Consider the following 15,323-nt stretch of genomic DNA (forward strand, 5'->3'; position numbering starts at 1 on the left):
ATGTTATCACATTAATAACAATGTCCGAAGCACACAATCAGTAGTGAGGGATTTGGACAACCAGGTTGATAGCAACCTGACATTTGACCACCATGTGGCTCACCACATAAGTAAGGGTATCTCATCCAGGGACAAGGACATTATAACATCCCTGTATTCTTCCCTTATAAGGCCAATTATTGAGTACAATGCCCCCTTTGGCATGTACCTCGCAAAACACATGCAGCAGCTGAAGAGACCACAGAGGTTCCTCACCAGGAGAATCCAGGGCCTCAAACATCTACCCTACACAGATAGGCTAAAAGCCGTGTCCCTCTACTCAGTTTCATAAAGACTCCTCAGAGGTGACCTCTGTCTGGCATAGAAAGCAATCTCAGACCCCACCTTGATGGGACTGCTGCATATCCGCAAGTCAGGCTCCACTCAAGTAACCTGCACACGCGACCTCAACCTGGTCTGTGACATCAATAGGACTTGTTGGCGGGACAGATTTGTGTCCCAGAGATTTCCCCATCTGTGTAACAGACTCCCTCTCCACATCAAGCAGAGTACCTCATTATCCCTTTTTAAGCACAACCTGGATAACTGGATGGGAAACAGAAAATACACCCTTGGGATTCCACCTGTGTCCCTGCTGGACAAGGACCTTGGGTGCTGACTTGTTTAAACATGGGCTAAACATAGGCTAAACTCTTGGCTAGGCTTATAAGGTCCTCAGGGCCAATGGCCTAGTAACCTCCTATGAACCTATGATTTTGACATTCAGGCTTTTGCCCTACAATAATGCTGCGGAACCAGACTTAAGAGACATGCTAGCTATTCAGCTTTTAACAGAATACTGTTGATAAGAAAGCACAGAAGTATGTTGTTGTGTCTTTCGGCTTTTCCCGGTTAGGGGTCGCCACAGCGGAACTCCGGTCCGCTAATGATTGGCAGTAGATTTTTATGTACGAGTTGCCAGCTCTGACGCACAACCTTCAATGAAGGTACGCCCATTCATGCATGTTTCCACACAGAAGATGCTTTAGCTGAGAATTGAACAGGGCAACGTCTTATTGTGAGGCGACAACGCTACCGCAGCACCACCACTGCTGCATAAGAAAGCACAGAAGTATATACAGGGAAAATAGTTATGGATTCTTTACTTCAATACAGAGCAGAGGCATGCTAGAGTGAATAAAAATATACAAATGAAAACATGGGTGCTTTACATTTGTTGCCTCCTCCCCTCTCTGTAACCACCATAACCCTGTCCTATACTGGCCCAATCTTTCCCCCGACCCTCAGCATCCTTAAGATATGGGAAGATGATGACAAAAGCTGAGGACTGCAGCCATCATTATAAGGGAGTTAGCAAATTTTTTGAATGTGCATAACTCTCTCCCTGTTGGCCACAAGGTCTTATGCAATGCCTGCGATACTAGCAGGGCTGGTGTTAGCATTTTGGGGGTCCCCAGCAAATCTTAATTTGGGTGCCCCCTAGCCACTTCCTGTCCAAGTATCACCCTGTCACTGCCACCCCTTCAAAGCAACCTTTTAGTTCATACTGCAAACTTTTAGGTGTAGTATGCAGAGACTGACCTGTAGCAACAATACTATTACATTACAACAGGCCTGTGTACCACACTATGTTGGCTCATCTCACAAAGGGAGATTTACAGTTGCTAGCATTTACTTGCAACAGTGATACATTACAACAATTCTATGTACAGGTCTAGACTTAGGTGAAATGGAGCCCTAGGCCTACCATTTCAGCCCCCTTACCCCCTCACACAGACACCCTCTAGTCCTCCCCTATGTTTCCTGCCATCTTGGGGTCCTCACACCATGCACATTACTTTTTTTCTTCCTTTTCTCACATTTTGCTTTACTCTTCAGCTTTTCAAATGCAATTTAAAGTTTCTTTTAAATTTTTACACAATATTTTCACCAATGATGGCTTGAACAGAAATTATGATTAAGATAATTGTGAGGAAAGTGTAAAAAATAATGATTACAGTAATGTATTCAACTTTGTTAGTCCTACACAGTATAGTGCCCTACACAAGCTATAATAACCTTTGTACACCTATGATGTCTGCGAGAAAAGTAAAAGAAACAATGACTATACTGTCTTCAATCCAAAAACAAGCTAAAATGACCTCCTGTGCACACCTGTAAAGTTTGACTGTGATGAAAATTAAACAAACGATAACCACACAACCCCCCCCCCCCCATATAACCTACAGCAGCTTTCTGTAAACACACACATCTCAGCAGGGTTGGTTTTAGAATAGGAGAGCAGAGGTAATTATCAGCTTTATCTTAACAGGATCATATCATAGCCCTGTTCAGGTTAAAGAGTATAATCAGGAAATTTAATACATTTTCTCCAACCAACAACAGCTTTTGTGGGGCCCCCACACCGTCAAGGATGATTAAGGGAGCTCCTTGAATCTATTTATACAGTCTGGAGAGTGGGGGCCACCAAACTTCCAGAAGCTCTAAGTGTCTAAATATTCTGTGATATGTTTTATGCCATACCTTTGAAAATGAAATATAAAGCTCTGCGTATTCTTGATGTTTTGCCATTGTGGAGCTTTTCTCCCTGGGCCTCCACTGAAAATGGATTTTTGACCCAGTCGCTTTCCCAGTTAACAAATGTCAAATAAATAAATAAAATTACTTGTTATCTGCATTTTTTACTGATACCCAATAGAATAATGTATATGTCCTGGTATTATTTGGTGTGTACAGAGAAAAACCATTGATATTTTTAGACACGCACAAGCCATAACAACACCAGTTTCATACCTATTTTACCAATAGCAATACATTGTGCAACACTGGTACTGCCACTCCAGATCAGTGACTGCTGTTTAGCATTACCAAACAGAAGCAGGGTTAAGTCATTTTTATTTATCTCATTGAGGAGTAATGTATACATGTTGCTGTCCCTGATTTCACACATTTTGCTCATAATTTTGCTCTGTCCATCATAAAAAGTTTGATCCGGTGATAAATCATTCAGGATTACATACAGTCAATAAATCCAGTCAGAGTTTTATAATTCTTATTGTCCAACAAAATGCATGTTGATGCAAAAGGTGTTACTCTGTTAACTTTTTTAAGTGAATTAGAATAATATTTAAGACATGTTTCTGATTTTGAGCCTTTATTCTGCTATTGTTTATGGCACTGGCTGAATTATTCAGCAAAGAAGTTGAGAATTATAGTATCTGGTGTTCTGCCAGTATTTATAAAACTTCCAGAAAGAGAAAATCATCCCTGAAAACTGGAAGCATCAGCTCTTCTTAAAATCCAAGGTTTGCATTGAGATCAGTCACTCTGGGCTGTTGATCTCTTCTCTAGTGCTTACCTTGGTCATGTTCATCATTAGCTTTATCCTATTATGGTTGTATCACAGCCCTGTTCAGGTTAAAAAGCATAGTAAGGAAATTTAATACATTTTTTCCTCTTCATTTTTCCCCAACCAGCAAAGGCTTTTGTGGGCCTACCACAGCCAAGGATGATTAAGGGGCTCCTGCAGCCACAGGTATTGCGATGACTATGTTGTTAATTTTAGTGGAAAGAACATCCACCAGTAGGGTTTAACTAAGCTAGGGACACTATGTTACTGGTGAAGTATTTCATGGAATTGTGAAGCCTGTTACTTGATAAAACACTGTTAATATAACCAGAGATATATTTGAATTTTATAGGAGATGTAAGAGTTATTACCCAGCTGTTTTGTTAAGTATACAAGATTGTTGTACTAGCTTTTGTTGGTTCAACAGACATGGTATAAAATATCAAGCTAAAATAACATGCTGTGGTTGGGGGCCCCCCAGTGACCGCAGGGTTCACTGGTGCCTAAAGCCGACTATGGATACTAGGTATTTGTGAGTGTGTATTTGTGCAAATCAGTACTCTCTGTGAGACTGCATGCATTCAAGCAGGATCATTCTCTCCATGTCCCAAGTGTGAAAACTGCAATACTGGACTTTTCAAACAATATTGTTTTTACTATGAATTGTGGTTTACAGTGGACATCTTTGAGCGGCTTTTGTTTTTGTTTTAGTTTATTTACGCTGTTTTTGCCTTTTGTACTTCATTTAATATTGGACTTTTCCCAGGTGGAGTTTTTGCATTTTCACCTGTGAAGGGCAAGCTGGTGTCAGCTGTCCTCTCTCACCCTCCCTGACTAGATCAGAATGCCGAGATTATTAATTAGACTTCAGACCTGGGTTATCTGGGGCACAGTCATCATCAATACCTGTACACTGCACAGCTGACTACGCAGACATGTAATACAAAAAGTAAGCCTAATACGTATTTGGAAAAATATGTAGTTTTTAGCTCCCCATGAGATTAATTGCTTCTGGAATAAAAAGATCAGTAAATTCATTACCTATTAGAGGTACACATTCAGAAGGTGGCATGCTCTCTGCAACCATCAGCTGGAACACAGTTAACGCAAGGAGTATCGTCACTCCAAGCGATACCTTTTCTCCTGAATCTGCAGGCAAATAGAATCCTAGTGGCGCCAGAAAACAGATCAATACACAAGGAATGAGCAGGTTAAAGATGTAGAAAGATGACCTTCTTTTCAGAATTAGAGTGTATGTAATGTCTGGATATGGTTCAGAACAGCAGCCATATGTAACCACGTTCCTCACAGCTGGCATTCCGTGGACTTCCCATTCCACATTTTCAATAAAGTCAGACAGTTCGCCACTATCCATTGCATTGACTATGTCCACCTGGTTGCCATTGTAAGTCCAGGAACCAAATGTAAGATTGCACCTCTGATTATCAAAAGGAAAGTAGGACACATCAACCACACATGAACTCTTTGTTATTGCTGGTGCATCCCAGATAATTTTTCCATCATAGCGCAATACGACATTAGTATTAACAGGTTCTGTAAACTCATCATCAGCCCTAAAAGGAAAAACAGCAAATAAAAAAGAAAACATGGTTAAAGTAACAGCAGTCACAAGGGAGGAAATAAGTCAAATCATTTTCAATGTACTGAATATAATAAAGGTTCTATATGCACATAATTTATCTGAAAACACAAAACTGGTGTTCTTACTTAGTAATATATTTATAAATGTAATTTATTTCACTTTCATTTGTTCCTAAAATGAAAGTTTGAGACACAGAAAACTTTGGCTCAGAGTAATTGTAGATGCATTTAACCCCAAAGCATCTTACTGACCTGGCAATCTCATTCTTCTTGTATTAAGGTCACAATTAATAATACTAGTTAACTACTACTGTGTCTGTTTTCAATATTATTTGATGGCACACATGTATCCATTTGACAAGTGCTTCTGGGCTGTGATATGGTAATGGATCAGGTCTCTGATAAGAGCAGCATGAACTCCACTGATATCCAGGCATATCAGTTAAATTACACAAGCTAAATAAACAAATATCACAGTAAAGCAAAACAAGACGAAACATCCTTCATTTTCACAGATGATATAAACATAACTTGTCCTACCAGTAGGAGAGACTTGTGCACTAAAATATAAAAAATTCTGTCTATGGTCTTAAATTCAGGCAACAAACAATACAGTGCTTGAACTTAGGTTACAGTAAATCATACGCACTATTCACAGTGTTCATGTGAGATCATTGTGGAACTTCATTAAAGGGTCTAGTTGTACAGCTCATGCTAAAAAGGCTCTGCTTGCACAATTCTCTATGTCATGATTCAGAGACATGTTAGCTGCGATGAGGAAAAAAAACCATTATTGACTAATTTGCATGTCTCTGAATCTAAGTTACTACCATGATGTACAGATCACTGCTGATCCGCATGTCACAGTAGCAAACTTCTGCTTGTGTAAGCATTGCCATTCCCCCCTAGTTTCTCTTCAAAATGCACAAGTACATATTCAAACACCATACCCCACAGTCTGTACCTGTCCTTGATTAGCCTACCTTCTGATGGCTCCCCTTCCCATTCCTTGTAATAGTTGACATGCCATTATGGCACGTGTTGTGTTTCCCCCCACCAGGTTTAGGTGCCATTATGGTACAACTGCAGTTGCCTTGGTATCTAGTCTTTACCCCCAGGCCACTGATCCTATAACAGAAGTCGCTGCCATTAAAGCACTAAGTTATAGACAAATTCCTACTGTCTAGTGTTTCCCCCAACCCCCAGTCATACCTCTTAAGTGTACAGATTTTTGCAGAATGTCTAGACTTTTGCTTCATATTTTTGGTCCGTTTTTCATGAAATTGTGGTTTTCTAGCAACTTACTGGCAAGTTATTAATGACTGGAGACAGAAAATAAAGACAGACATTTGAGTTTCAGACTTCACATCCTTCAGAAAATGCATGTTAATGCACAACCCATTATTCTATCAACTATCTAAATTTGTAAGAGTAATATTTAAAAATTGTCCCTATTTTTGGGCCTTTGTTCCCCCATTATTTATGGCTTTGTCTAGATTTCTTGATCTAAGAGGTTGGGAGGTATGCCCCCAATCCCTGCACTGCTAAGTTCTGTTATGACATTTTAATGTAGAGTAATGCTTGGTGTATAGTGTTTCCTCATTACTTGAGCCTCATATGAATGTGGTGTCATTGTAGCACTTAAATGTAAAGTAATCCCTGGTGTTTAGTGTTTCCTCCTCCTGATCCCTGTACCGCTGTCAGTGCCATTATAGCACTAACCTTTACAGTAATGCCTGGTGTCTGATACTCCCCTCACCCCATTCTCCATGCTGCTGTAAGTACAATTATGCCACTTAAATGTAGAGTAATCCCTGGTCTCAAGTGCCCCCACCGATCACTGTAATACAGTTGCGATGTAGTGTTGCCAGCCACGCTAACTGACATGGCTGAGCAATTTTTCGAATCTATTGGCATATAGATGGCTTCCTGGAGGTAGTTCTGGGAAGTGGGAGAGAGAGAGAGAGAGACAGAAAGCGATGGAACACATGGCTATTTAGCATATGCCTTTCCCACAGACTGCCTCATTAACATTCAGCACAAACATGAAGCCAGCCCTATGCTGTGCTGCATGCCTTCATGCTAGGGTAACATGCAGCACCATGTTAGGGCCTTTGCTATATATGAAAGGTTACCACGACATGTATCTTTATGATTGTCCCTCCTATAACTTAAAACACAGAATAACCATAAGAGTACATACAAAATGAAAATATTTAAATAGTACTAAATAATTAAATGTTAGGCTACATTTTTAACTTAGGCTCCCTTAATGATAGACTAGTCTTTTTATGAAGATTTGTGTTCTGGGAAACTTGTCGCACTCATAGTAATAAAAGTCAATAATACTTCTAGGTTCAAATCCACCATCAGTATAAAGTCTTTTCATATTTAACTGTGCTCTTATGATGCCATTGATATGACAGATGAAATACAGATACTACTGACAAGCTTAAATATCATTTAATGCTATTGTAATGTTTTGTAAACATACATATTTGTATATGTAATGCTATTGTAATGTATTGTAAACATACATATTTATATATATTTATATACAATTACTCATATGTAATGTATTGTAAAACAGTTCCCTAACTCACTAGCTGAATCACAGATAATGATATACTCCTCTTTACTACCCCTCTTGTTCGCACCATACCTCCTTACCTTGTATGAAAACCAGTTTCTCATGGGATTTCAGGTCCCAAAAGGCCATACTATCACCCCAGCTGTAAATCCTTCCACCTTCAACCATACTTACAGTACCAGATCCTATCCAACATCTTGTTCAGTCTATCAACATCTCAACCCCAGGCACATTAACTCCAGATCCAAACACTACCACAAACTAATAAACAAATTCCTGAAGTTCATCACCAAGTATAGACTCAACCTAATACTTGGTGGTGATATTCACTCCAACCCTGGCCCACCCACTTCAGATACACATACCCCCTCTACTTGCAATCTAAGCTACAAACCTACAATTAATAGACCAATTAACTCTCTCCTAGCCTGTCATCTCAATATTAGAAGCATTAATAACAAGGTACATAAATTGCATGCACTTCTGGATGTCCACTCCCCTGAGATTCTCTGTTTATCTGAAACCTGGTTAAAACCTAACACTAAAGACAATGAAGTGTTACCACCTGGGTACAACATACACAGGCTGGATTGTGCTTCGAGGAAGGGGGATGGGGTAGCTGTACTCTATAAATCTGAGTTGAATAATACCATAGATGTAATACAACCACCTCAGATTAATAACTCAGAGATTCTTGCCACCAAATTGCAATAAAATAATAAAAATAAATGCATTAATATCATCTGTATGTACATTCCCCCAGGTAACAATATATCTACACTTGAAGAGATCCTGCACTGGCTATCATGTCACTACCCCCAAGAAACCCTACTACTTAGAGACTTTAACAGACTGGGGCACCTGTTCCTCAGAATCCCCAACCACCCATATTAACCTGCATGCATTTACACAAATTATATCCACCCCTACCAGGGCAGGTAAACCCAACCAAAAAGAAAGAATACTTGACTGGGTACTCATAAATAGTCACCCCCAACATTACACCTCTGGTACCCTCCTTGATGGCCTAAGCAATCACCTTCTCACATATGTAATTAAGCACAAAACCATTAATTCCCAACAACCCTTACGCAGAAAGGTGAGAAACAATAAAAACTTTGACACTGTCAAATTCCAACAAGAACTAAACTCATGTAATTGGTCTCTTCTAAAACACCTCCCCTTAGAGGAAGCAGTAGCATACTTTAACAACAAATTCCTTGAGATCCTTGATTTGCATGCACCTGTTCGTTCAAAGAGAACCAAGGCAAAAACTGTGCCATGGCTTTCTAAAGAGTCTAAACTCAAAATTACCCTTAGAAACAAAGCATGGGCATTATGGCATTCTTCTAAAGACCCTCAAGATCACATTAAATACAGGCAATCCAGGAACGAAACCAAAAAGTCAATTTTAAAACAATACTACTGTACTTTACAGACAGTAAATCAAAATAACCCTCAGAAGTTTTGGGCAGGTTTAAATAATCTACTACATCCTGGACAAACTTTACCCCCAATCCCTGCTGCTACTATTGACAGTTTTAACTGATTCTTTACTGAGACAATTCAAGCCCTAGCTAGCCAACTACCTCCTAGCTCCCCTGGTCCTGAAAGTAGCAACCCTAGAAACGTACTCGCATTCAGCTTCCAACCAGTCGTACCTTGATCAAAAAATTAAAACCCACTACATTTTCTGCTGATCAACTCCCTGCCGAGTACCTACAAAAATCAGCTGATGCTATTGCTTACCCTGTCTCAATACTAATCAATCGAACCATAGTAGAAGCTAAAATTCCCACCATCTGGAAAATATCCTATGTAATCCCACTTCACAAAGGAGGCAGCTCTACTGAATTCTCCAATTATAGGCCAATAGCTTTACTCTCTCCACTTGCAAATATTGTGGAAAAATGTATTCGTAGACAACTCATGCACCACCTAATCCAGAATCACCTTATGGCAGACACTTAGCATGGCTTCTGTCCTCATCACAGCACTACTTCAGCCCTCCTAGCCTTTACCAACACCATAAACCATAATCACAACAATAATTATATATCCTCAGCCCTCTTCTTGGATCTTTCCAAGGCATTCGATATGGTTGATCACCAACTTTTAATCCACACCCTGCAAACATTCTGTCTAGATACTAGAGCCCTTCAATGGTTTCAATCCTACCTGAATGGTCGACAGCAGGCTGTCCTCTGGCAGAACAAACTCTCTAACCTTCTACCTAACACCCTTGGAGTACCACAAGGCTCTATACTATGGCCCTTGCTGTTCTCCATCTTCATTAAGGACCTTTATACTGTCATCCCAAAAGTCACCTGTATCCAATATGCTGATGACTCTACTCTGATTTGTTCAGCGACATATCCAGTAGAGTTATGGTCAGCTACCCAGACCACCTTTAATACAATAGAAAACTGGCTTTCTGAACATCGTCTGATCCTAAATCCCCAAAAAACTAAAATGCTGTTATTTTCACCAACACGTAGGTCTACCACTTTCACCTTTACCATAAATTCAAATGATGGCACAATAATCTCCCCTGACCCCTCTACAAAACTATTAGGTGTCATCACAGACAATAATCTAAAATTCATCCTACAAAACCATCAATAAAAAACTAGGGTCACTTTACAGAATAAAAGCCTTTCTAACCCCTCCAGCTAAAATTGCCATAGCTCGCTCTCACCTTCTTTCAACCCTTCTGTATGCCTCCCCTCTACTCTCGAATTTAAACAAGACTGTCCTTAACAGACTCTCAATTTGCTACAACCACATTGCCAGGTTTGCCACTGGGCTGCCTTTTAGGACACATCATTGCATCAATCTAAATCAGCTTGGGAGGCTTGAACTACCCAGCCTAATCCAGTATAACCAACTGATTATGGCCTATAAAATCCTCTATAATCCGGACAATACTTCTGCACTTAAAAATATTATCACCCCCCTATAACAATCCTAGACTGTTTCGATCCTCTAACAAACTACTAATTCAGACTAGCAAAATTAATAACACAGCTGGTGACTCTCTCTTTGCAAACTCTGTAAGTAGATACTGAAACTCTTTTTCCACCTTAGGTCAATTTAAAACTAGACTCAAACAACATTTGTCACTTAACTTGCTATGTCAATGTATCAAGCCTGGCTAACTCTCTCTAGAATGTGTAAAAAATCTGTTAACCAGTTTACTGTGTAATTTAATTTAATCCTAACTTGCGCTCAGGATTAACTCTAACCTGTGGAGTTTGTTTAACTTGCTTACTTGTGTAAGCTCTGTAAATAGTCTGTTTGTAATATGTAATGCTGGTATTATGTAATGCTGTATCTGCTTACCCTTGGAGTTTTTCTCCCCAGGCCTCCGCTGAAAATGGACATGCATCCAGTCGGACTATCCCGGTCAACAAATGTAAAATAAAAAAATAAAATAAAAAATAAAATAAATAAATAATACATAGTGTCTTTTCTGCTTGCTTTGGCAGTGACTTGTGGAACTCTGTCCTATTCAAAATATGTAGCATCACTTCTAATTTAAGTTTTATTTTGAATATGACATTTCATTATTATTGGTAAACTAGCACTGTGACACTGGTTTGATTATGTCTCTCTCTCTCTCTCTCACACACACACACACACACACACACACACACACACACACATTTATTTCTCTGTGTATAGATATACACACAAACATACAAGCACACACAGCCATATCTATTTCTCTGTGTACATGCGCACACACATACACACACACACACACACACACACACACACACACACACACACACACACACACACACACACACACACACACACACATTTATTTGTCTGTGTGCACACACACAAACACACACATTTATTTCTCTGTGTGTATAGATACACACACACACACACACACACACACACACACACACACACACATATATATATATATATATATATATATATATATATATATATATATATATATATATATATATCCTTACCTTGGAGCCTCAGTAAAGGATGAAATAAAAGCACATATCTAGTAATCTAGTAAAATACATGTGCATGTATGTGTGCATGTGTCTGTGTGTCTGTGCATGTGTGCGTGCATATACAGAGAGAGAGAGAGAGAGAGAGAGAGAGAGAAAGAGAGAGAGATGTATTAGATATTTTTTTATTATTATTGTTGTTAGTTACTACATAACATTCAAAATTCACACACCCACACACAAACACACATATCTATTTCCCTGTGTGTACACACGTGCACACACACACACACACACACACACACACACACACACACACACACACACACACACACACACACACAACCTTATATCCTTACCTTGGGGCCTCAGTAAGGGATGAAATAAAAGCACATATCTAGTAATCTAGTAAAATACATGTGCATGTCTGTGTGTGTGTGTGTGTGTGTCTGTGCGTGCATATACAGAGAGAGAGAGAGAAAGAGACAGAGAAAGAGAGAGAGAGATGTATTAGATATGTTTTTTATTATTGCTGTTAGTTACTACATAACATTCAAAATTCGCACACACACACACACACACACACACACACACACACACACACACACACACACACACACACACACACACACACATATATATATATATATATATATATATATATATATATATATATATATATATATATATATATATATATATATACACATAGGCCGAGTATATCATTCTATAAATATAAACAACTCAGGTCTAAGCTAATTCCCCATAATGGGGAAAATGCAATTAAAAGCATCAAACTAAACATAAAATACTATCCATAAATGTTATCCATATCCATCCACATAAAACAAAGTTCATCTCTGTCAATATTCAAGCGCAACTTGGATCTATGGCTGTATAACAGAAAATTTTATCCCAAGACTGCTCTCGTACTACTAATGTGCAGAATTCAATTCTAAATGCTTTATCTCATGTATGGGTCCCCTTAAACTATCCATGGTATTATCCCAGTTATCCTCTCTAGGGGTAATGTATAATTATCGACTATGGGATGGGATAAGGCCAATCTAACACCAAATGAGAGAGGTTAATTCAAGTACAAAAAAGGAAATTGGCTAGGCTTAAAATGGCCCACAAGGGACAGCCAGCCTACTACTTACCTCACCACACAACAACTCAAAACACTAAGTCCAGCTACAAAACAATAACAGTTTTAAATTCTGAGACTTTTCTCAGTCATGGAATAATGAGGTTGGATATGTGGAAATGGGGGCTTACATTTATTAAGGCTGAGAATTATGTGTCTTGTGGTATTCCCTTTTCTACCAGGTATGGTGATCTCAGAATTAGTATATTCAAGTAGCGGTGGCATGACGCCTTGCCCTATCCCCACCTCCCCCAAAAACAAAAAAACAAAACAAAAAGTATTTAAAATGAGAACAGCAACTGTCAATATTCACTGCTCTTCTGCATTTCTTTACATTTTTTTCTAATTACAGTACTTGGAATTAATGTTCTTAGAATCACAATAGTGACTCATTCAGACTAATATACTATATAAAAATACATAAAATGAAAATATCAAGTAATCCCTCCCATTCAGTACAACAAGGAAAAGAATACATTAATCAAGGGTATAAAATTAAGGTAGAAGAACCCAAACATGCATATTACCAACCACCAGCCAATACAACATCCTCCACCACAATTAAATATCACAAAATAAATAAATAAATAAAGTAAGGAAAATTAAAAAAAAAATGAAAAAAACCTACATCTAATTAGAAGGCAGGAGAAATCAGTGTGTATGCATGCATGCATACACACCTGTAGGCATGTACATGGTTCTATAATCAACACTCAAAAGAGCCTATTGCTGACAAAAGAAAAAATTACATTGACTACATATTCAGTCAAAAGTACATAAAAAAAAGAAAAATATTTTCTTGCAGGTGACATACTCCACTCATACCTGACATTAAGATCTGTACCCCTCGCATGCTCTGCTATGAATATATACCAATTATGTGACTGCACAACAGGGGGAAAAGAGAACTACTTAACTCCACTGTCCAACGATCTTGCATTAAGTCCAACCCTGCACAGTTCACAAAGTGCAAATGGACTAGAATATTTGCTGGATTCACACTTCAACTACATAAATATTTGACAGAAGATACTGCATCCATGTATACACACACATTCTATATATATAAATATAAATATAAATATATATATGTATATATGTGTGTGTATGTATATATATATATATATATATATATATATATATATATATATATATATATATATATGTTTTTTATGGTTTACCTTCATATGTGCGTTCTGTACATGGGCGAACAACAGATGTTCGAAAGGAAGTTTGCAAAGTCCCCAAACGTCAAACAAAAAATGCTTTGAATGTGCAATGAGCGAATGCACAGTGACATTTGCTCATTGCAGATTTGGCATTTTGGGTGAGGATTGCACTATAGTGGGGATCGGAAAATGGACCCTTTCCCCACTGTAGTGCAATCTCGGAGTTACTATATTAAAATAGGAGGGTGCAGGGGGGCTTGCTACCTTGCATTACACTTCGCATTCGACTTTTTTGTTCGAAAACCAGCGAATCTCCTTTTCGATTTCCTGATTTTCGAACATCGGAAACTGTTGCGGTTTTATGTTTCGTGCTTTGGATTCGCTCATATGAGCAATCGCACATGTGATTTTTGGCTATGTAAAGGTAAACCATTTTTTATATATGTATGTGTATATGGGTCTGCTTCATAACACTGAAATTTCATAATGCTGAATATCAAAACATTGAGACCAAAACATCTAAATCCCAAAACAATGAAAACCCAAAACATTGAAAACTCAGAACATTGAAAGTGTGCTTCATAACACTGAAAACTACAATGCATATGTGAATAACATCCTCTCCACCTACAACGACACCTAACAAACACATTTTCTACTACATTTCTGCAGGAGGGCAAGCCCCCCTGCCCCCCACACTCTGAGTTTAGGAAATTAACTATTTTCCACTGTAGTGTGATCTTGGAATTGGTATATTGAATTTACGGGGAGTGTGAGGGGCAGAGCCCTCCACATGGGGGTGCAGGGGGGCTTGCTCCCACTGCAGAAACGTAGTAGAAGGTATGTTTGTTAGTTAGGTATTGTTGTAGGTGGAGGGGATCGTATTTACTTGTGCAATGTAGTTTTCAATGTTATGAAGCACACTTTCAGCGTTCTAAGTTTTCAGTGTTTTGGGTTTTCAGTGTTTTGAATTTTCAATGTTATGGTCTCAATGCTATGAAATTCAATGTTATGAAATTTCAGTGTTATGAAGTAGACATACACACACACACACACACACACACATATATATATATATATATATATATATATATATATATATATATATATATATATATATATATATACATATACAGGGTCTATATTATATCATTAAACGCTTAAAAAAGCGAACGCTGATTGATCGACCTAATTTAAGCGAAAGCTTACAATCTCAAACTGTCAGATCAGCGATTTTTTCCCAGGGAAAAAAATCGCTGATCCAAAACACATACACACAACACAAGCACACCGAACAAACAGAAATCCACACACATACACCTAAAATCTGATACCTAACCCTACACTAAACTATGCACACACCACTAACTACCCACTTACCTTAACCCAAACCCTAACCCTAAGGTCCGTCACTATCGCACACTCACCTCACCCACTCCCTAACCCTAACTCACTTAAATCTGCCCTAACCCTCATGTCCACTCAA

At 38.5% G+C, this 15,323-nt stretch overlaps 1 protein-coding gene across 1 annotated transcript in view; it reads right to left on the minus strand.

The window, feature by feature from the left end:
* The window catches only part of LOC122802054 (neuronal acetylcholine receptor subunit alpha-9-like), a 291,951-nt gene that overhangs the window by 30,579 nt on the left and 246,049 nt on the right, over nucleotides 1–15,323 (minus strand). Inside the window, exon 4 of the mRNA XM_044071773.1 lies at nucleotides 4,391–4,923. Within this exon, the coding sequence (XP_043927708.1) occupies nucleotides 4,391–4,923 (533 nt within the window). The remainder of the gene's footprint in view (nucleotides 1–4,390; nucleotides 4,924–15,323) is intronic.

The sequence above is a fragment of the Protopterus annectens genome, chromosome 5.part0 (genome assembly GCF_019279795.1).
Source record: "Protopterus annectens isolate FY-2018-M chromosome 5.part0, PAN1.0, whole genome shotgun sequence".
In the NCBI taxonomy this organism is placed as follows: Eukaryota; Metazoa; Chordata; order Ceratodontiformes; family Protopteridae; genus Protopterus; species Protopterus annectens.